Source organism: Acinonyx jubatus, chromosome B4, assembly GCF_027475565.1.
Source record: "Acinonyx jubatus isolate Ajub_Pintada_27869175 chromosome B4, VMU_Ajub_asm_v1.0, whole genome shotgun sequence".
NCBI classification, from domain to species: Eukaryota; Metazoa; Chordata; class Mammalia; order Carnivora; family Felidae; genus Acinonyx; species Acinonyx jubatus.
In genome coordinates this window covers 92,177,399-92,200,875 of record NC_069387.1, presented here as the reverse complement: position 1 = coordinate 92,200,875, position 23,477 = coordinate 92,177,399, and the positions used below count along the sequence as shown (strand labels likewise).

Here is a 23,477-nt window from a genome sequence, read left to right as displayed (position 1 = left end):
CCAATCTCACTTATCACTTCTCTCCCTAAAGGAAAATTACTTTGGGAAACAAAGTCCACCTTATGTTTGAGTATAAGATTTAAAAAAAAAAAAAAAAAGGCACATGTATTGAGTACCTATCATGTACTTTATACCAGATATTTAACTCTTAAAACAACCCTATATTAAGTCCTGTTAGTATTCCCATTTCACACATGGTACAAAAGTTAAAAGGCTTGTCTAAGATCACAAAAGTAATAAATGGAGGAGCTAAGATTCAGTTTTATTTAGCAATCCCACTCCTCACAACTACACTGCTACAGTCTCCAATATTATAAAATTGCTCAGACTGAATGATTATGGAGATGGGTTCGTTTTTTAAAAATGTGAACATTTAAAAATAAAATGCTACTTAAGAAGGGTGACAAATGTTAATTTATAGACGATTTTTGAACTTTCAAATTATGCAGTAAATGTTTCTAAGAGAGATGAGGGGAGCCTGGCTGGTTCAGGTCATGATCTCGCCATTCCCAAGTTCGAGTCCCATGTTGGGCTCTGTGCTGACAGCTCAGAGGCTGGAGCCTGTTTTCAGATTCTCTGTCTCCCTCTTTCTCTGCCCCTCCCCTGCTCACGCACACACGCACACTCTCTCTCAAAAATAAATAAACATTAAAAGCAGGAAAGAAACTCAACAAGCCTGAAATATAAATTAGATGCTGAAAACTTTTTTTTTTAAAGTAATCTCTCTCCACTCAACATGGGGCTCAAACTCACAACCCCAAAATCAAGAGTCGCACGCTCTTCCAACTGAGCCAACCAGGAGACCCTAATAATGAAAGCTTTTAAAAACCAGGGTCGTACTGTGCTTTTCCCTAGTTCTGAATCCTGGTTTCAGACCTTATGTGAGTATTCTTCTTTCTAAAACTAGGATACTGTAAGTATAGTAGTAATAGGTTAAAAAGAATATTACATTTAAACTCAAGATAACTGAACTATATTTAACTGGAATCTCTACCAAAACAAGTTGAATGACCACAAAATTCAAAACTAGATCTAAAATTTATAATGTTCTAGGGGCACCTGGGTGGCTCAGTCAGTTGAGCATCACTTCGGCTCAGGTCATGATCTCGTGGTTTGTGAGTTTGAGCCCCACATCAGGCTCACTGCTGTCAGATTGTAAGTGCAGAGCCCACTTCAGATCCTCTGTCCGTCTCTCTGTGCCCCACCCCGGCCTGCATTCTCCTAAAAATAAATAAATATTAAAAAAAAAAAAATAGGGACCCCTGGGTGGCTCAGTCAGATAAGAGTCTGCCTTTGGCCCAGGTCATGATCTCACAGTTTATGAGTTTGAGCCCTGCATCAGATTCTCTGCTGTCAGCACAGAGCCTGCTTCAGATCCTCTGTCCCCTTCTCTCCCTCTACCCCACTCCTGCTCTCTCCCTCAAAAAATAAATATTAAAAAAAATTTTTAATAAAAAAAACAAACACCAAAAAAACCCACAAAATTTATAATGTTCTAAATATATTTGTATTTCCCTCCTCACTGCATAAACAAGTATATAGAGCAACAAATCAACAATTTATTTTATTTATTTATTAGTATTTTTTAAAATACTATGAAATTTATTGTCAAATTGGTTTCCATACAACACCCAGTGCTCATCCCAACAGGTGCCCTCCTCAATGCCATCACCCACCCTCCCCTACAAATTTTTATTTTATAAAAATGGAACAGATTAACTATGTGAACAATTCAAAACCAACTACCAATACATTTAATTCATACATTAAGTTTACTTACCCATGTCAGATTTCCGATATACAATGCAATTCTCTTTCCAGTATACGTATAGACAACATTTGGTGCTGCTCCTTTACCCACATCATCACCAACAGTTGGTGGGAGAGTATCCATGTAATCACGGTCTTCTGGGGCATCTCCATTATTTGCAGATGGAGAGATGACATCATCATACAAATCTATCTGATCATGCCCACCATATTCAGCTTCCTGAGACACAGAAATAATGCCCTAGATTATACAACAGTCAGACTACCACTAAATAATAAGAATACAAATTCATTCAACTATTTTGTTTTAAAAATCCAGTAGAAAATAAAGCCCCAAAGATCTCTGTACAAATCTTTAGGCCATAGATGTAATCTTGAATGTGCCTCAAAAGTGAATTTTTACACAATAAATGCTATTTTCCCACTGATATATGTTATAATACAGGAAATAATGTTCCTCAGGGAAAAGAATACGTAGACAAAATACAGTAACAATATAAAACTTTTCTTGGAAGTACAATATTCTGAAAGTAGAAATAACAATACATAAATGCAAATAGATGGACTTTAAAAAACAATACAAAAATATCACAAACAAAACTTAAATCCATTATAAATCTTTAACTGCAGAAAAATACAACTATTATTTTCTATGATACTCAGAATCTTGTTTTTCAACTCTGTGAAAGATGTTAGTTTTAGAAAAAAGCACACTGAGCTAAGCCAACGGGAAGGGATGAAGAAATGTGGGTACCTAAATTATTCCAAAATCATAACAAATCAACAGGAAAAGAGAAACTATAAGTAAAATGAGCAAGACTATTCAAATTAGTATCTAGTGATAGTTCCATTATTCTCAGTCAATAAAGAGTTAATGCTTACTAGACTTCTTAGATCTGCAGTCAATTTAGCAAAAGATATCTAGTCAATTAGCAAGAGAAAAGTGATATGAACAAGGATCTAGTAAAGCTCTGCCATTGAGTGTCACCAACAGAATGCCCCTTACAAGCCTAAATGGTAAGAAAAAAAAGAAACAAAAAAGAAACATATGTAAATAGCAGAAAAAGGAAAAAGGCAGGTTCTACCCTAAGTAAGTACAAGAAAAATGAAATGCAGACATTGGCAGAACACTCAACCCCACTTAAATTGCCTTTAGTAAAGGCCACAGGCTTGACTAGCCAGAATCCAAAGAAAAACTATTATCTTCCTTCCTTTCCATCACTAAGTATCTAAATCAATGTGAACTATTTTATCTTTCTTATGAGGTAGAATATTTGAGATAATAAAAAGAGAAGCAATTACAATTATAAAACAACAAACTTGAGTTCAGATATAAGCTACATAAGCTATATGCTCTCATTAATATAACTTATTAAGGATGAAATGTTATATAAATGGCACATAATGAGAAGCTAATAGTTCTAATAGTTTTAAGGACTATTACAAGAATAGAGAACGACCCACAGACAGGATTTGTAATATGACTGTAAACAGATCAACAAAATATTGTTATCATAGGCCCCATGGGAACAGAGCTCAATAGCTGTTTTGTTATTCAGAAGGGCATCAGAATTAAGATTTTTTTTAAGAAAAAAGAAAAAGGAAAAAAAAAACCTAAAAGGGGAAATACCAATTATACACACAGTCAAAGGGATCTGAAATTTACAAAGTCATCTTCAGGTAACCTTCTGCATAACCGAGTTAACCAATTTACTAATTATATAACAGCATCTTTACATAACATTTTGTTATGAGGCCCAATGTCTCTAAGACTTATTTAATAAGGAATCCAAGATCTCAAAGTAAGTTAAACAACAAAGCCATCTTTAGCAATGGGCAGAAACTAAGACCACAAGTCACTAAATTATGCCATAATTTTGTTTGTACAGCAATATCAAAATAATCTTTCTTAACTGAGTTTTTCTTAAAGTAACATGTTCCAATTGCAGTGACAGTGAAAATTAGAAAAAAAGAGGATGAATTTTTGTTATCAAGTTTCAGTGTAGCTGAAGCTTCAGGCAGCTTGGTGGCAGCAGTGGTTCCATACACTTAAGATACTAAAAAGATTCCCACAAGGGGTAGTGGGCATTTTAAACTCCTGCAATCCGGTTCTGTACTTTATCAAATGGAATTATTATTATTACTATTATTATTCAAAGGGAGCTGTGTTTCCATTCTCCTTAGCAGAAACTATAGTCACAATATATGGTCTGAGGGAGAGTCAAAAAGAATGCAAGGATTATTTAAAGGGTTATGAAATAGGTTAACACATTATTTGATTTTTCATTAGTTGTAAATCTTGGAAAATGTACACACACTTAAGTAGACAATAATTTATAAGCATAATCGCAGCTACACTGACCTGGTGAATCACAATCAATTACTATTTTTGTCCATCCACAAATTGCTATGTTGACACCAACCAATTTTCCATATTGATATGATTCTATCAATATTTAGGATCAGCCATTTTGTCTGGTAGTTGGACTGCTTCCAATTGGTTGAAGTATGATGCTAATTGAGATCAGGGTCCTGGGGTTTGATATCCACGTGGAATAGTTAGCTTCACTTTGCTTCAAGACCACAGCCTGTACTTCTAGCCCCAACAGTATGCATTTGAATGCGGTAAAAAAATATTAATGAATCTAAATACATTTGCTACCATTACTAAAAATGCAACTCAGCATATACTCTTTTAATGTCAGTAATCTTCCTTCAGCTTCAGCATATCACATCTATCCTCATTATAAAAAAAGATAACACCACATCTACTTTCTGTTCCCACTTTAAAAAGGGGGGGGCATGCATATTCTGTAACTATGCAACATAATATCACAGGTCATATAAAAAAAGGTGAGCTCTGAATGTCTACTGAACAAAAAAATAGCTTCTACTTTGTCATAGAGAAATGGTCAACAGTGTCAAGTTCCACTATGGAAAGAATCTTTTCAAATTATTACCTTTAGGAAGTTTTAATGGCATTCAAAAACCAACCAACCAACCAACCCAAATCAACACAACCTCTCGAAATATTTCAGATGCCAAACACTGCCCAGTCTTTATCTATTTTTCATACTAATTAATCTACTAACAGAGCTGCACATTATATATAACTTCCAGTAAAATAAAAGTTCTTCGGATTTGTTAAAAAATCCAAGTGATTTTTTTCCATTTCCTACATTCTAAATTACTACAAGCATTATAAAGGCAAGGCATCCTTTCAAGATTTTATACTTCAAGATTATAGTCTACGTGATATACAAGTAGCTGTTGCCACATCAGTGAAAACATTAAAATAACATGGATAGTAAAATAATGAAAATTCTATTAGGTCCTTTTTAAAGGCAATGTTTCTTAACTTCTTCATTACCACCATCTTCTTCCTTCCAAAGACTTATCTTTAGACATACTTTCCTTATCACCTCCAATAAAATTTTAATTTTATGTATATACTGTATATACTATTACTGGGATGACCATGGAATAACAGTATTACACTCTTCATTCTCCCTAATAAGCCCAACGTGGCCTTTGGTGATCTGAAATTGTAATAATACCTTTCCTGCATTATGTAAATACCAGTCATGGTACAGTAAGAGCCACTTATTTCAAAGCCCCTCTATTAAAAAAACAAAAACAAAAAAGGAAGGAATTTAATAGTCATTTCCATTTGGAGAAATATAAAGGAGGGAGAGGTTTACAGTTCGTATTTACAAAATGTATCCCATACCACGGAAGAAAAATACTAGCATGCAAAATCCAACAGCAGATAATCTAATACATATTTATCTTTATAAAAAATACATCATCTTCTGATTTTTATCTACTTACGGTATGAGGAGATCTGAAAATTCGTCTGTAATCCCTGTAAAAAGCTCAACTAACAGTAAGGAAGCCAACTTGGTACTAAAAATATGCCACATAAACCACAAAGTGGACAGTTCACAGGCAGCTGATAAAGCTACACTGATAAAATGGGGCGCCTGGGTGGCTCTGTTGGTTGGGTGGCCGACTTCAGCTCAGGTCATGATCTCACAGCTCGAAGGCTCGTGGGTTCGAGCCCTGGGTCGGGGCTCTGTGCTGACAGCTCAGAGCCTGGAGCCTGCTTCAGATTCTGTGTCCCCACACACACACACCCCCCCCCCCCGCCCCTCCCCTGCACATCCTCTGTCCCTCTCTCTCAAAAATAAACATTAAAAAAATTTTTTAAATAAAGATAAACTACACTGATAAATAATAAAACTAAGAGTTCTAGTTCCCCTAATATTTCTCCCATGGTTTCTCAATCTCTACCTACCTCATTCTCAACCACAGTTTTATCTCAGAGGATATTCTATTAAACATAAATTTATCAGAGACAAGATTTCACTGACATTTGTCCAATAAACTTATTTTTCAAAATGGGCTAAACAACTGGCTAAAGCAAATACACAATGATTAAATATAATGACTCATGAACGAAGGCAAGTTGACTTACGAGGATGTCTAGGTCCTTAACTTCTACATGAATTTTTCCCTAGCCACAACCTATATACATTTTCATTTTAAAGCTGGGTGGTCAGATTACTAAATAAGCACTGCTATCAGTGATCTACCGGCAGACAGATCAGTAACTAAATTCTATACTGAGGTTTTGATCTCCAAACAAGCAAAACACACACTTCAATGTATACAGTGTAAACTTTCCTGAGGTTCCTAGAATTTTTTTACCCGCCCCCCCCCCAACAAACAAGCTACAGATAAAGACACACATAAAGGAGTGGGTTTTACAATACATGACCTGCCAGAATGTTATAATTATGTAGAGTCCCTCACCCCCACTACAGAGCATTCTAAGGGTAGAGATTACTGAACTTTGTAACCCTCCTTGTTGGCATATAACAAATAATCAAGAAATGTATTTTGAACAACCGAGTTTAAAAATTTATTTAGTCTTGGTCAAAATAAAAAAGTCTATAATTATATTAAATAGTAGGCTAGTAACTACCACATTAGAACACAAATCCCAGTTCAAACTGGACTGACACATACTATAGAGACTGAAACAGAACTGCTTTCTTCTCAACTCCAGATCAAGTAATGTAGAGGTTTGGAAGTAGTTCAAATTCTCTTTCCACTGGAGCAACTGTTCTCAATTTGGTTACATCCAAAGACCTTCAATTTAAGAACTAAAGAGCACCCATAAAATAGCAAAGTCCCTTGTGCCTTCTCCCTTTCTCCAACTTTATTCTCCATTCTTAAATTCATCTGGTGAAGAAAGGAACTCGATAGTCTCACTAAACTTATTCTCAACCCCATCCCCAAATTGAAGTTTCTTCTAAGACACTTGGATGTCTCCTACTTTTTGAAATATGAAAGAAAGAAAGAAAGCTTCATAAAATACACCTGAAAAAGGATTCATAAGTATCACTTCAAACAGAAGAAAATGGAAAATAGACTACAGAGAATTTTACAGTATACAAATGCAATTAAACTGCACCTCACATGAAGAATAAAGTTTTTTTGAAGGTTTACAGCAGTTTAGAAGCCAAAATAAGTCAAGATTGATTATACTTAGTAAAACACTTTACTCAGCTACAGTAAGTCATAATTTACTTTAGCAACCAGTAGAAAGAAGGTTGCCAGCTCACAATAAAGTGAAAAATCAATCAGGAATAATTCTGTATTGCATCTAATTCTGATCAAATTTCAGAAAAATATTTCAACGACAGTAACATTTTAAAAAAGAGGATTGGGGCGCCTGGGTGGCGCAGTCGGTTAAGCGTCCGACTTCAGCCAGGTCACGATCTCGCGGTCCGTGAGTTCGAGCCCCGCGTCAGGCTCTGGGCTGATGGCTGGGAGCCTGGAGCCTGTTTCCGATTCTGTGTCTCCCTCTCTCTCTGCCCCTCCCCCGTTCATGCTCTGTCTCTCTCTGTCCCAAAAATAAATAAACGTTGAAAAAAAAAATTTTAAAAAAGAGGATTAACCTTGAAAACGACCAACCATCTTTTTGTGCAAGAATTACCACAGCAAGCAATAGATAACAAAGGCCAACGCTATGCAAAATAATAACAAAAACAAAGCCTCTATTTAATCCCATTAATGTATTCAAAAGTACTGTATAAAAATTTACTGGTAAAATTATACAACTATGTGTGAAATAAAATGCTAGAAGTTCAAATCAACAAAAAGCTACATTTTTAAGAGAACCCTACAAATAGTTCCTCATCAGGGCCACAAAATTTTAATCTCTTCTTACCTCCTGCTCAGTCAGCACTAGTTACTGCACAGGGATAAACAAGTATCTATCACTCCTTCCAGCTATATGTATTAGAGAAATGCCCATCCCAAATTAAGTATGTGAAAGCCTAAAAAAAAAAAAATCTCTGATGGAGAGGTCCTGAAGAAAGTTCAGTTTCTAAAATTGTACCCAAATTCTTCTTTTATCATAAGGAAAAAGGCAAAGCAAATGTATTTTCTTGTAGGAAAAGCTAATGAAGAAATCTTTAACATTTAATTGTTCCTTTACTTGTGGGTATGGCCTTCTTTTAGATGGAATGTTATGCCCATTTGATAAATAAAAAGAAACTTCCTAGAGATCTTGTGTCTACTGACCTTAAAAGCATTAGAATCTGACTGTAGCACTCAAGATAATTTTCTAATTTGTCACTGACACAACTCAGGCATCACATGTCCAAAATATAAACACAATAAAAGGCACGAAGAATTTAAAACGTAACGTTTGATTACACTAACCAGTTTTTAAGGGAGTAGCACACATTTAAAGCTAGTTGAAAAAAAAATTTTTTTTTCTAATACTTAAACCTGGGGCACAAAGTCATTAGTGAAAACAAGAACAGTAAGGATTTCTAGCTTTCCCTATCTTTTAAATACTCTTCAGCCCCTAGTCACAAACAATGTAGGGGCTTTTGTGTGACTCAGTCCTTAAGCCTCCGATTTAGGCTCAGGTCATGATCTCAGGTTCCTGAGTTCCAGCCCCGCATCTGGCTCTGTGCTGACAGCAGGGAGCCTGCATGGGATATTCTCTCATTCTCTCTTTCTCTCTCTCTCTCTCTCTCATTCAAAGATAAATAAGCATTAAAAAAAATATATAAGTCTCTAATGTAGAAGGAAAAAAAAAACAAAAAAGAAAAACACATTAACCAGTAGCACTGTATTAAGCTTCTCTTACAGACCTGGATAGCATAAAAAAACAAGCTTTTAGGTGCACTACAGTTAGGCACAATTTAATTTTTTAAAATGTGTTACTACATAAAGGCAGCAAAGATGTGAACAGCAGGTTTAGAGCTTACACGTCACTACTCTAGTAACAAACGAGATCTTTTGCAAAGATGCCCAACATCAGACATCACAGCTCCGCGGCTAGTTCTTTCTAGTCAACTGTGGCTTGTGAGATACCGGAAAAACCTTGCATTCTCACTTTCTCCTACCTTTCAAAACGTAAAGCAAATCCCTGGGAAGACATCTAACATTTTGCTTTTTGAAAATCGGGTCTTATTTACAACCCTTTATTTTTACACCGTACTAAAGAATTTCGGCTGAACGTTCTTCATTTTAGCAATTCCTCTTATCTCTTGGTGAGCAACCATCTTATTTTTCCATCCAACCACTACGCTTCCAAGTCTTCCTTTTGGTTCAGGCCACCTATCTTCACACGTATTTTCATCACAAAAGCCAAGAACAACTGGGCCTCAACGGCACTGCAAGACCTGAACCACCGAAGCACGGCCCACGCACCGATTTTTAAACACGCTCGATGGTCCAAAAGTCAAACGACGACTTGTTGCAAACGTGCCCACACCTAAGCCGCCTTCAGAAAGTGTGAAGGGAGGAAGAGGAAGGCGCCACGCCGAAACCTGTCGCAAACTCGAGCAGGAGCCCAGGAAACTGGGCGCGCGGGATACAAAGGGCCATGAATGCGGCCTTCCATGAGGCGACCGTGCGCGGCCGGGGAGACAAAATGGAGCGACGAGAGGAATCGGAGCCCGAGCTGCAGGGCCGGGGAAGAGGCGGCGGCCGGCGCGCGCCCCGCCGGGCTTCTTCCTCGACCCCGCGGCGGGGGAGGGGGCGCGGCGGCGGCCCGTTCTCCCCGCCGCGCACACGCGGCCCCGCCGCCCGGGCCTAGCGCGGCGGGAAGCGCCCGCCGGCCGCCGCCAACAATGGAGCTGGTGGCGGCGGCGAGGGAGGGGCCGGCGGCGGCTGCACGGCGGCCCGCGTCCGCGCTCCGGGCCCCGTGGCGGGCCGCAGCGCCCGCGGCCCGCGAAACGATGCGGTAGAACGACGGGCTAGGGGGGCGCAGAGCCGGGATCGGACGGCGCGGCCCACAAGAAGCAAGGGCGCACGGTCTGCAGCCGCGCCGGCTCACAGCCCACGGCGAGCCCAGGGTCAGCGTCCGGACCGCAGCGCCGCCCGCTTCGGCGGCGTGGGCCCGGGCCCTCACGTACCTGGTTGAACTCTTCGCCTACATCCGCGTAAATGTCTATGTGGTCCACACCGTCCGCCATCTTCCCTCGGCCGAGGCCGCCGCCGCCTCCTGCAGGTCTGCCCGCCGCGGCAGCAGCAGCGGATCTAGCGGCGGGGGCGGGGCGCGCTGCGTCACTTCCGAGGCCCGAGGGACGAGGCGGGGGCGACCGGGGGCGGTCGGGGGCGGCGGTCGCCTCTGCAGCCCGCCCGCTCGGCAGCGCGGAGTAAAAGCCTGCGTCCCTGCGGGCAGACGCGGCTTCTTTTGTGTGTTAGGCCTGGGGTTTGGGGGCACGTCTCAGCTGTTTCCAGAGACTGTGTTTTCACGTTGCCTCTAGCACACTCCACCGTTTTGTAATATTTTCATTTCTCAGTTTTTCTTACAATTCTCACGGCCAAGGCTTCTAGAGAGGTGGAAGTTTTATGTCCACGATTAAATACGAAGTGTAACCCAGCATTCTGTGAGCGCCTTGAGAGTGAAAACAGCGTTCTTAACCCTGCATTCTCAGAGACCCGCAGTTTTATTTGCCTAGTAAACGTTGGATTCCCGCGGATTGTTATCTTGAGTAATTTGCAAGCCACTTAGGTTTTTTTGCATGCTGTTTATGTTTGCATCTCTATCTCCTGTCACCGGCTCCTTTCATCTCCTCTTTCCCCGCTCTTTGCCCGCGGTTTTTTCCTCCTTAGATCGCAGTTGGTTTTCTAACTTGAATGCGGTCATCCTAGAGACCACCCCCCCCCCCCAAACGTGGAGGCATCTTGAGGAAAGTGGCTTCTGTCTTAGAACCATAGAATGTCTGAGCGAGAAGGGAACTGGAAAAGGTGTCATTAGGTCCAAACATCTCATCTTACAAATGTGGGAACTGAGGCCAAATACAAGGTAAGTGATTTAAACGTGATCACGTGGTCAACACCCAAAGAGCTTTTGTCATAAATACTTTAGTCGAAGATGTCTCTCCAGTTTGAAACCTTACTCCATTCTTTATTTCTTTTTCACCCAGTTCGAAGCCCACCAAATTAGAGTGTGCTTGCTAAAATACAGAAACCTTTCACGCAATGGTAAGCCAAACAATATACATTCCACCTCTACTTGGTATGGTGGAAAAAGCTTAGTTGGTTTCTGATAGACCAATCTGGTGCTGTGGATACAATTACTAGTAGGACAGTTTTACCAGCTAGATGACCTCAGTCAAGTTACCTAATCTCTTTCATGGTCAATCGCAAAATCTGTAAGCTCCAGGTAATAATATTTATCTCACCAAGGTTGAAAGTTGATGGTGTTTTAAATGAGGTAATATGCAAAATGCCCTATCCTCTTCTTGAAAATACTGATTTTCTTTTTTCCATGGGGCTTTATAGAAGGAAAGAGCTACTCATGATAAAGGGTGAGACCTTTTTTTTAGATTAGTAATAGGGTAAGGATAATAATGGCCCATCATAGATGTCCACATCCCAATGCCCGGAACCTGTGAATATATTACTGTACGTTGGAAAAGGAACTTCACAGGTACTTTTACATTAAGGATCTGGGATTATCCTTGATTTCCTGGTAGGTCCAAAGTAACCGCAAGGGTCCTTATAAGTGAAAGAGGGAGGTGGGTAGGGGAGATGTGATGAGAGAAGCGGTTTAGGTTCTTTCAGTACACTTAAAAATTATTCCAGGGCCTGACTTCTGCTGTTGCCTACAAAAAGACAACTGTCAGTGAGACTGTTTCTTTGAAGGGCATTGGTTTCTGCCCCCTCTCCCGCCCCCACCCCCGGCGGCTGCTTTTAAGATTTTTTATATTAGACTTTGGACCCTTATGGGGACGGATATAGTTTGGTCCTCCTTTACCTCCCAGGGTGCTGTCCTTCTGAAGACCACCTCAAAATATGGTGTACCAGAGTCACTAACAGTTCCTAAGTTCCATATTGTGTTTCCGTGCATGTCAAGAGTGCAGCTCAACCTTGCAGCCATCTCTTTTGGAATCTGAAGTGCATAAGCTCTCTGAATGTGTAGGCCTTATCCTCTTCTTCTTGACCAGCTAATTCCTCACTCACTCCCTGGTTAGCCTTTTTGATGATTTTAGCAGGTTGTTACAGGGTACCTGCTTACTTAGCAATGTTCAAGAAATGAAATATTATTGTAGATTACAAAAGAAAATGCATAATAATAATGAAAACAATAAGCAAAAACTCTACCACTTATTGAGTACTTTTATATACCAACCTCTTTGTTAGACATTTTATAGTCATCAATGTACATAGACGAAAGATTGGAGACTTGGGTTCTCATCCCGACATTACTGACCAGCCAGGTAACCTTAGGCAAGTTCTTTACCTCAAGTCCCCCAGTGAAGGTCCCTCTCAGTTTTGAAATGCTATTATTCAAATTTATACAGAATTCAAAGTCCAGAGTGCCTTGAGAGGAATTTGATAATGGTATTACCAGAAATGTAGTAGCTTGAAACTATAAAAATTCCTTATCTTATAGTTCTCGAGATCGGAAGTCCAAAATGGATCTCACTGGGCCAAAATCAAGGTGTTGGCAGGTCTGCGTTCCTTCTGGGAGCTCTGGAGGCAAATACATTTTTTTGCCTTTTCCATCTTCTAGAGGCTGTCCATGTTCTTTGTCTGTTACCCTCCCTTCCCACAATCATATCACTCCAACAATATAAACAATATAAAATCAAAATATTTTCAAAGAGTAACAAAGAGGTTGGAAAGGAGGTAACTAATGTTCTAAGGTTTTCTGTACATCTGTTTCTTCTCTATACAGAACTTTCCCTCCTTTTCCATACACACGTGTATGCAGCAATGGCAACCTCAGTTCCAGCGTTCAAATAAGCACCATTCAAGAAAATGGCTATCTGTCTTAGTTTCAATTACAAAATCTAAAGAGAAAGCAACTGATTAGCTCAGGTTTTATAGGAGGCTACTTTTAGTCCAATCAAGTTTGTCTAAGTGGGTGGAGTCACAGAGTAAGACGTAGCTTACAAAATCTACTCTGTGAATTAGGAAACGGTGGAGAATTATCAGTGAAAGATGATTGCTTTGAACTAATGTGATACCCCAAAGGTGGTCTAACACATTCCACCTGTTGGATGACAACACATAGACAAAGACCTTATGGTTGGAGAAGGCAAATCCAAATCCATAAATACTAACACATATTGTCATTTTGATTACTTCATTCAAGTCAGTCAATGCCGTAATCTCTGTAGGAACGTGAGTTTGATTCTAACATACTACAGGTCATAGTTTAGCCCTATGCTCCCCAAACTTTTAAAAAATATCCCTGGCATTTTATTTTATTATTATTTTTTTTAACAAATCCTTTTTTTTTTTTAGTTTATTTATTTTGGGAGAGAAAGAGAGAGAGCATGACCCGGGAGGGGCATAGAGAGAGAGTGAGAATACTGAACAGGCTCTTCAGCATCAGCCAAGAGCCCTATGTAGGGCTCAGTCCCACAACCTGTGAGATCATGACCTGAGCCAAAATCAAGAGTCGGATGCTCACCTGATTGAGCCACTTAGGTGCCCCTATACCCCAACACTTAAAAAATGCAGCCATAGTATACATAAATGCAAGTATTATTTCATGTTAACATTTTAATACCATGAACACACATAAAATATATCATTTTGAAGGATGAAATAAAGATTTTTTAAATGTCTGGCTATGATATCATTATAATGATATCATAAAATGCCTCATTTTATCATTAGTGGATATAAATCCATATTTCAAATAGTCTTGAAATTTTTGGTCCTGCTCTTGTCAAATCTGATTACATCATCCTTATTTTCATCCCTTATGGGACTGACAAGAATTTATACTGGAAATACATAGGTGTTGGCTCAGACACTTTCTTGTCTATCACTTTCATTATTAGTATTAACTATGAGCCATAGTTTCTTAGAATCTCCTTTTTAAGACTCAGGCACTTTGGGCACCTGGGTGGCTCAGTTGTTAAACATCTGGCTTCAGCTCGGGTCATGATCTCATGGTTTGTGAGTTCGAGTCCCACATTGAGTGAGCATGAGTCCTGCTTCTCCCTCCTCCTCTCTTTCTTTCTCTCTCTTTCTCCCTCTGCTCCTCCTGGGATTCTTTTTCTCTGCCCCTTGCTCACTTGCACTAAATCAATCAATCAATCAATCAATCAATAAATCTGATATACTTCTAAAAAAAAAGACTCGGGCATTTTGTGATGGTTAATTTAAAGTGAGAAAGTGTAATCTGTAAGTCGATATAACTGAGCTCTCATAAACAGTATCGTAATACACTACACATGAAGTGTAGTAAGTGCCTGTGTGAAGGAATCCCTTTAGAATCCTCTGTATCAGGGGCACCTGGGTGACTCGGTTAAGCATCTAACTTCAGCTCAGGTCATGATCTCACAGTTCATGGGTTCGCGCCCTGCATCAGGCTCTGTGCTGACAGCTCAGAGCCTGGAGCCTGCTTCAAATTCTTTGTCTCCCTCTCTCTCTCTGCCCCCCACCCCACTTGTGCTCAGTCTCTCTCTTTATCTCTCTCAAAAATGAATAAACATTAAAAATAATAATAATAAAAAGAATCCTCTTCATTGTCCCCCTCTTTCCTCAGGACTGCCCCCAATAGGGGCAATTATGTGAGAAGCAAAAAAAGTTAATGGTTCAAAGTCCCTCTCATTCATGGGCTCTTTCCATAACTTGTTTAAGGCCATCATTCCTTTCCACTCCTCTCTCCTCTCTGTCATACATCCCCCACTTTGTGTTGGATAGGTGTGTGTGGTGTGGCAGCAGCCATCTTTTTGGATCTAATGAGAAGCTGAATGAGGGGGATTACATTTAATTTGGATTTAATGGAAAATATTTATGTATAAGTTATTGGTAACCATCCTGACATAGGAATGCTTTCCAGAAACATTTTTACTGCCACTATGCCAACTCATCCAGCTTCTGTGACATGAAAATGCAAAGCCAGAGGTCATATTGTGATCTGAGTGTGTCCAGTTGTGCTAGGCACTAGAAGTATGTGGGTAGTGGAAGAGAAACAAAGTTTGAAATGTATGAAGTCAGGTATTATTCTTTAGAAAATTAGTCTAAAGAGACATGCAAAATTACATGTGAAAGATTTGGTTCTCATTAATGCCTAGTCAAAATGGAAGTCTCTCCTGACAGGAATACACTAAATAATGAGGCATTTAGAATTATCAACTCACCATATATTCTCTTAATGAGAAAATCACATGAAATTGAAATCCCTGTGTCTTTTGTCCTCGATAACAATTTGCTTTCATACCTTATTTTGTATTCATAATTTTTTGTTATTTTTCTTTAAGAAAGCTTTCAAAATATGGGTATATCAATCCCTGGAAAGCCTAGATTTATGCCTGCCACATACCTTAGTAACTTGAAATCATTTGACATATGAATTGAGTGAGGACACTAGGGTCAATTCATGTAATAAGTATTAGTTAACCTTAATTTTTCAACTTTTTAAACAAAAAATAGAATAATACTATGCTCTATCATCTTTTCATATGCCTATATATATATTTGCATACTCCAGAAACAGTTGGTTAAACCAATTGCGATGCTGAATAAGAAAGACTTATTTCAACCCCTGAGAAGTGAGGCATCACACTCTCTGCTTGTCCCTCCTTGAATCAGGTAGTTCCACATTTTTTTGTTTATTAAGAAGGCTCCATGCTTGACGTGAGGCTTGCTCTCATAACCCTGAGATCAAGAGTCGCGTGCTCTATGACTGAGCCAGCCAAGCGCCCCCAGTTCCACACTTCAAGCACTGCATTTCCTATTACCAAATTTTGTTAGACTGAACCATATCAAGGTGTAGGTTTTATAGTTCATAAATGGTCTAACATTGGCAAATTCATAGAGTCACCCTAATATATCATTTAGAACGCATTTGGCTTCAAGTAAGAGAAACAAAACTCAAATTGACCTAAACAATAAGGAAATGTATTCTGAGGGTATCCGTGAACTCATACAATTGACTGAAGGCCTGAGAACCACGTTTGGAAAACAGGCAGAAACCAAAGATGGCAAAATCGAGTCAGGATCACGCTACAGAGATCAACTGCCTTGGAAGCTACTGCTGGCATTGTTGCCACTAGACAGTTGCTGTCACTGTGCTGAACTCCACCATTAATGGTTGCTTAGCTCATTGCTAGACTGCCACACCTTTGGATCACCTTCAGTCGCCTCATAACCAAATCTAAGTGTTCTTTTGTGCATTCCCTCAAGGTTCAAAGTCCAGAGCTGCAAAATCAAACTTACAGCACATGGTCAGGTGCACCCTGCCAGGGTGATCAGCTACTGACCTAAAAAAAGTTCACCTCAGCTATATATAGACTTTTGTCTCTATTCTATTGCGTAGAAACATGTTCTAATGTTAATATTTTTGGGCAGTGGGATTATGAATATTTTTAGTTTCTAATTCATACATTTTTTGTGTGTTTTTTAATATTGCTACCACCTGTATTTATTCACCTTATAATCAAAAAATTTCAACTTCATTTTTAAATAGAAAAGCATAGGGGCACCTGGCTGGCTCAGTTGGTAGAGAATGGGACTCTTGATCTTAGGGTCATGAGTTCAAACCCCACGTTGGGCATAGCGCTTACTTAAAAAAAATAAAAATAAAATGTTAAAAAATAGAAAAGCATAGAATTAAGATTTTTTTATGCAGTATAGCCATACCTTGCACTCAGGAAGGAGCATGACATTTTTTAAAAATTTTATTAAATGTTTATTTCTTTTGAGAGAAAGAGAGCACACACATGAGAGCAAGGGAGAGGCAGAGGGAGAGACAGCGAGACAGAGAGAGAGAGAGAGAGAGAGAGAGAGAGAGAGAATCCCAAGCAGGCTCTGCTCTGTCAGTGCAGCCTGACACAGGACTCAATTTCATGAACTGTGTGATCATGACCTGAGCTGAACCAAGAATCAGACATTTAACCGACTAAGCCACCCAGGTGCCCCAACATTTAGAAACATGTAATAATAATGAATCACATACCTGATTGAAAAATAGAAACACATTGGGGCACCTGGGTGGCTCAATTGGTTAAGCATCTGACTCTTGGTTTCAGCTCAGGTCATGAGCTCACAATTCATGAGTTCGAGCCCCGGATTGGGCTCTGCACTGACAGAGAGGAACCTGCTTGGAATTCTCTCTGTCCTTCTCTCTCTTCCCCTCCCCTTCTGGTGCATTCTCTCTCTCTCTCTCTCTCTCTCTCTCTCTCTCTCTCTCTCTCTGTCTCTTTCTCTTCTCTCTCTCTGTTTCTCAAAAATAAATAAACTTAAAAAAAATAAAAATATATGAAGGCTACGTTGTAGTTTGCCATGAACTACTTTTTTCAGCACTTGTGTGAAAATGTGTTTTAAAAACAGACATTTCTCACCGTGGTTTTAAAGTGTATTGTTTGATACAAGTGGTCTTCTTTTGTGCTTTGTAAAATGCATTAGTCTTTGTGTTTTGAATGATTTATTTCTGGAAATTACTGAAAGTGAAACGAATGTAAAATCAATATTAAGAGCTGGACTTGAGCAAAATACAATAACATTAATATGAGTGAAAGTATTTTTCAACATCAAAAACCACTTTTTATGGAGCTAATGGGACTCAAAATTAGTAATCATACAGGTTTTTTTGCTACAACTTCTACAATAGCTAAATAAATGTATAAGTGATGACAAAATTTATTCATTCTACTATCCAACAAGTATTTTTAATGCAACTGCTGAAGGCGGCCACTGTAATAAGTAGGAATGAATGATACAAATGTAAATAAGATTTCACTATCGTGAAAAGTGAGAAGTGAGTAGTGAGAAGTGGCATGGTAAGGTGTAATGTGACAGATCTTGGTTGGAGACCCACTTCTTTCGGTTGAGACTCAGTTGTGTCATTTTGGGCAAGAGTTATTGAACGTCAATGGGACCTGTTGCAAAAAATAGAGATAATAATATCCACCTAAAATAGAAGAATGGAAAGAATCCAACAATTACTGTGCACATAGTATTATGTGCCAGTCCCTGAGATATATACTTTATATACATCAACTCAAATTAGAAAGTATAGGTACAGTGTGAGAGATGGGTGAGCTGGTAATCCTTAGAAGTACAGATATCACGTTGGAATCTCTGGGAATATGTGTCAGTCAGAACCTGGCAGGAAAGAGATGGCACACACAACGGGGAAATGGAGTAGGATGTGATGGAATAACCATTTATGACAGTTTGGACAAGGTTGAGAGAAACTAATGGAAGATGATGAAGCACTGTAGGGCAAGCCCGAAGGGATAAAGGGAACAATCAGTTACTCAAACTCAGAGAGAGAGATCTGTAGCTGTTGGTGAAGGCTGCCTGAATCAGCTGTAGCCTTCAGGCATACAGGGGAGAGTCTGGAAAATAAGTCCTGACATTACATCTCCCTTGACCTTAGATTTGGTAGGGCCTCCCACTGGTTGAACCCAACTGGAAGTCAGAGAGTAAGAGGTACCGTTGGTATGGTCAAAAAAGGTCACCCACTGGAGCAGACAGCAGGGTAGAAAGGGTGGAAAGTAGATCTGGAGAAGCAAAGGAGGGTATCTAGCACAGAAAGTATAGAAATGAGGGGTGGCTGGGTGGCTCAGTCAGTTAAGTGTCGAACTTCTGCTCAGGTCATGATCTCGTGGTTCGTGGGTTTGAGCCCCATATTGGGCTTGCTGCTATCAGTGCAGAGCCTGCTTCAGATCCTCTGTCTCCCTCTCTCTCTGCCCCTATCCCACTTGCGCACTCTCTCAAAAATAAAACATTAAAAAAGAAAGTATAGAAATGAGCAAATGTTGCTTCCCACGTATGTTCACTTATGGTATCAAAAAGCTGTAATCCACCTTATTGAAGAGCAGGAACTTCAGAGAAGGCATCTTGCCAGGCCAGTCTTACTTCAGAACCAGCCTTGTTGTAAATTCTGGGTCAAAAGTGATGAGATTTAAGTGTATTAGTCAACTCTGGGTAAGCTTTCCACATGGCCAATTCAGTGATTAAATTGTTCAGTGGTGAGCATAACCAGTTTCTTAAAATGCCTCTTCTACACTCAGAGTCAAGAAGAAATGTTTCATCTCATTTACCCCTAATAGCTAGGTAAGCTATTATGGAGCATGGGTTCTGACTATCAAGCTATTGTATCCCCAACTCCATCTCATTTTCCTAGACCCTCCCAAAATGAAGTTAATTCTGCCACTCACTCCTTTTTCTGTAGGCTGTCTTCCTTCAGCAAGAAACAAACCCAACTGCTCAGGTCATGATCTCACAGTTCACGAGTTTGAGCCCTGCATTGGGCTCTCTGCTGTCAGCACAGAGCCCGCTTGGGGATCTTCTGTTTCCTCCCTCCCCTGCTTGAATGCACGCATGCACACTCTCTCAAAAATAAATAAACATTAAAAAAAAAATCCACAACAACCCCAATTACATGGATCCAGGAACAGAAATACCTATGGTAGAGTTACAAACTGTCTCTGCTCTAGGCTCCAACAGTGTTAAGATTGACCTTGGAAGAAGCAGGCCTGAAGAAAGAGAACATAGGTGGTTATGATGGTAATAGTGATGATAATGATGATAAATCCTTATATCACACTTTTACTGTGAATTCCTTGAGGTCAGGGGATACATTTTTCTCATCTTTATTTTCCCATGGCATTTGGAAGAATGCCTTAGTTGAATAAAGTATTTAATAAATGCTGACTGAATTGAATTGTTAAAAAGAATCAACAAATTTCAGAGCTAACAAAGATGTATGAATCCAAGTCCTCTCCCCCCCCCCTTTTTTTTTACAAAAGAGGAAACCTAATCCTAAACAGGTTGGTGGTAAAACAGTGCCACCACACAAATCTTTGAATAAACAAGTAAAAGCAGTTGGAACTGAGATATAGGGGTTTACTAGATGGTGTTGACAGAAAATGAAACAGTGCGAATTGTTGAAAAGCCTAGGTTCAGTCAATCTCAGACTTGTTGAATTTTCCTTTAAATATTTCTTAAATACTTCCTATGCTGCTATTATTATCCTGATCCAGACCGTCACCCCTACAAATAATCAACGGAGATAATCTAATCCAATGTGCTAATTTTACAGTGTAGGAAAGTGACTTGCTCTAGACCATGGTGTAAGGGATGCATCTCCTTCCCTCTTTAAGAGCCATTTTCAAGTTTTGCCTAAAGTAAGAATAGAATCCTGATCTATGGGCAAACACTTTGTTGCCCTAGTTTTCCCAGCTTCCTTTGCAGCTAAGATAGCATCATGGGTTGGATAGCAATACAACTTAGTTGAAATTTAGCTGGTAGAATATGGGAAAATTTTTGCTCTCTTAACATATAGGATAGATAAGACCTTTCTCTTCCTCTCCTTTTTTTCTGCCTTGAATGTAAACTTGATACCTAATGGAGTTATGGCAATCATATTGCAACCATGAGGAAATAACCATGTGGGGAAAAGCCTGCATGATAAAGATGCAAAAATAGAAATAGCCCATGCTAAGGTTCTGTTCTGGAGTATGATAGAACTATTGAATAACTTCAGACTCTGTCAGAGAAAAAAATTAAATTGTTATATATGTTAAATATGTTATTAAAAAAAATTAAAGGTAGCCTCCAAAATCAGAAAAACAATGTATAGCCTTCACACCAGGGAGAAGAAGGTAGTGGGGAGATGGAAAGCTTTTGCTAATCTAACAGGAGCCAGGAAAGGAGGAAAGAAAAACAGAAGTATAAAAAGAAAACACAAATTAAGATAGTAGTTTATATCGGGACGGTTTACATCAGGACACAACCATTGTATATCAAACTACACTCATCAGTTAAAAGATCTAGATTATGAGTCAATATGATTTTGAGAATGCATAGGAGATACACCTAAACAAAGACAGAGAGATTAAAAATAAAGGGATACCAAAAAGTGTGACAAGCACATAGCAGAAAAAAGTTGGCATAGTTATATTAATATCAGATCAAAGAATTTAAGAGAATTTAGCCATTAATAAAAATAATGGTAGCAATGTCTTTTTTTTACCGGTTTTATTGAGATACAATTGATATGCAGCATTGTATAAGTTTAAGGTGGACAGCATAATACCTTGACTTCTATATATCGTGAAAGAATTACCACAATAAATTTAGTTAACATTCATCATCTCATATAGATACTAATAAAAGAGAAGAAGTATTTGTTTCTTGTGATAAGAACTCTTAGGATCTACTCTCTTAACAACTTGCAAATATACCATACGGCAGTGTTAAGTATAGTCATCATGTTGTACATTACATCTTCAGTACTTACTTATAACCGGAAGTTTGTACCTAACAATGTATCTTCTTTAAAGTAATGTTGAAATGAGTAAAAAAGTAAAGGGTAAAAATAATAATAATAATAATAACAGGTAAAAGAAAAAATAACTGTGTAGAGGCAACTGCTATTTGCATATTGGGTATTTTCTTTGAATATTTTCCTTTGCTTCTTTCCCTGACTGGAAGTGACTGTGTATTTTTTTATATGCCATAGGAAATTGATATATGATAATTATAGAAAAATTTAGACAATGCTTAAAAGTAAAAAGGGGAAAATAAAAATTAGCATTATAACTAGAGATAATCCTATTACCATTTCATGTGTATCTTTCCAGAGATTTTGATGCACATGTAGAAATACACATTTTTGTTTTAAAGAATGGTGTCATGATGGGGTTCCTGGGAGGCTCAGTCGGTTAAGCACCTGACTCTCGATTTCAGGTCGGGTCACAATCTCATGGTTCAGGGGTTTGAGCCTCACATTGGGCTCTGTGCAGACAGTGCAAAGCCTTCTTGGGATTCTCTCTTTTCCTCTCTCTCTGCCCCTCCCCCATTGGTGTGTGCGTGCGCGCTCTCTCTCTCTCTCTCTCTCTCTGTCTCTTAAAAACAAATAAACATAGGGGCACTTGGGTGGTGCAGTCCGTTAAGCATCTGACTCTTGGTCTTGGCTCAGGTCATGATCTCACCGTTTATGAGTTTGAGCCCCACATCGGGCTCTGCGTTGATGGCGTAGAGCCTGCCTGGGATTCTGTCTCTCCTTCTCTCTGCCCCTCACCCCCCTTTGTGCTCTCTCTCTCTCTCTCCAAATAAATAAATAAATAAATAAATAAATAAATAAATAAGTTTTTAAATAAAATAAAAATAAAAGTAATAAATACATTTAAAAAATGGTGTCATGATGTGTGCCCCCTTTTTTTTGCCCAATGATATAATGTAAATGTCTTTTTATATCAAATATTCTTGTGTATCACTTTCATGCATATATATTATCCTTGTGTGACTTTACCCTATTTCTCAATGCATATTTTCATAAAGTTGAAGCAATACTATGTATCATTTTCCATCTTGCTTTTCTCACTTCTATAAATTAAGCAACTTTGCATGTTACTAAGATTTCTTTCTAAAGATAAATTTGAATGATCAAATGATATTTTATAGCTGTGGGTAACTAAATTAGCTCTTGCTCTCTTGTTGAATATATAAGTTGCTCACAACACTATAAGTTTCACTTACAGATATTGCAACAGTACTTATTTTTTCAGAATAATTTTTTTAAATTTGTAGCTTTGAGGCATTGTATTATAAAAAGCTGGCACTCATTCATATATGTAAACTAACAAAGTTTATCGCACAAGTACTTCATTTCTTAGCTTGACCTAGTAAATCTTTAGCTTCATTGATTTTGGCTGCCATATAAGGAGACCCTCCCTTGCCTGGGTGATTTAAAAGCTTCATTCATTGATAAGCATCTCTTATTTTCCCTTTATTGGCAGTAGGGCTTACACCTAGTATTAATGCTGCTTCTCATTTTATCATTTTGGGTTCAAACCCACCTCTGTGATAGCCACCACTGAAGACAGATTTTGGTAGACTTTGAAAAACTTTTTTTTTTTTTTGAGGCTCCATTTGGAGTTTCATGGCTTGTAAGAGAAAACAGCTTGCAGCTCCTGCAGCAGCAGTGGTCAGTCCAACTGCTACCATCATACTGGCCGTGGCTCTGGCTCAGCTCCCTGGTCTCCACCGAGAGTGCGGTGCATCCCAACCCAAAGGTGGCAGCCACCAACTCCACGCCTCTCCAGAAGAATTTTTTTTTTTAATTTTTTTTTCAACGTTTATTTATTTTTGGGGCAGAGAGAGACAGAGCATGAACAGGGGAGGGGCAGAGAGAGAGGGAGACACAGAATCAGAAACAGGCTCCAGGCTCCGAGCCATCAGCCCAGAGCCTG

At 39.0% G+C, this 23,477-nt stretch overlaps 1 protein-coding gene and 1 pseudogene across 4 annotated transcripts in view; both read right to left on the bottom strand.

Moving 5' to 3' along the window:
* Window positions 1–10,372, bottom strand: part of CPSF6 (cleavage and polyadenylation specific factor 6) — a 33,758-nt gene extending 23,386 nt beyond the window's left edge. For all 4 annotated transcript variants that reach the window (XM_027071276.2, XM_027071278.2, XM_027071279.2 and 1 more), the window contains exons 1-2: window positions 10,215–10,372; window positions 1,781–1,990 (exon numbers count right to left, since the gene is read on the bottom strand). In XM_027071276.2, the coding sequence (XP_026927077.1) occupies window positions 1,781–1,990; window positions 10,215–10,274 (270 nt within the window). In that variant the 5' untranslated portion in view covers window positions 10,275–10,372. The remainder of the gene's footprint in view (window positions 1–1,780; window positions 1,991–10,214) is intronic.
* Window positions 10,373–22,890: 12,518 nt separating this feature from the next.
* On the bottom strand, window positions 22,891–23,235 carry LOC106966361 (mitochondrial import inner membrane translocase subunit TIM14-like; annotated as a pseudogene).
* Window positions 23,236–23,477: the final 242 nt, after the last annotated feature.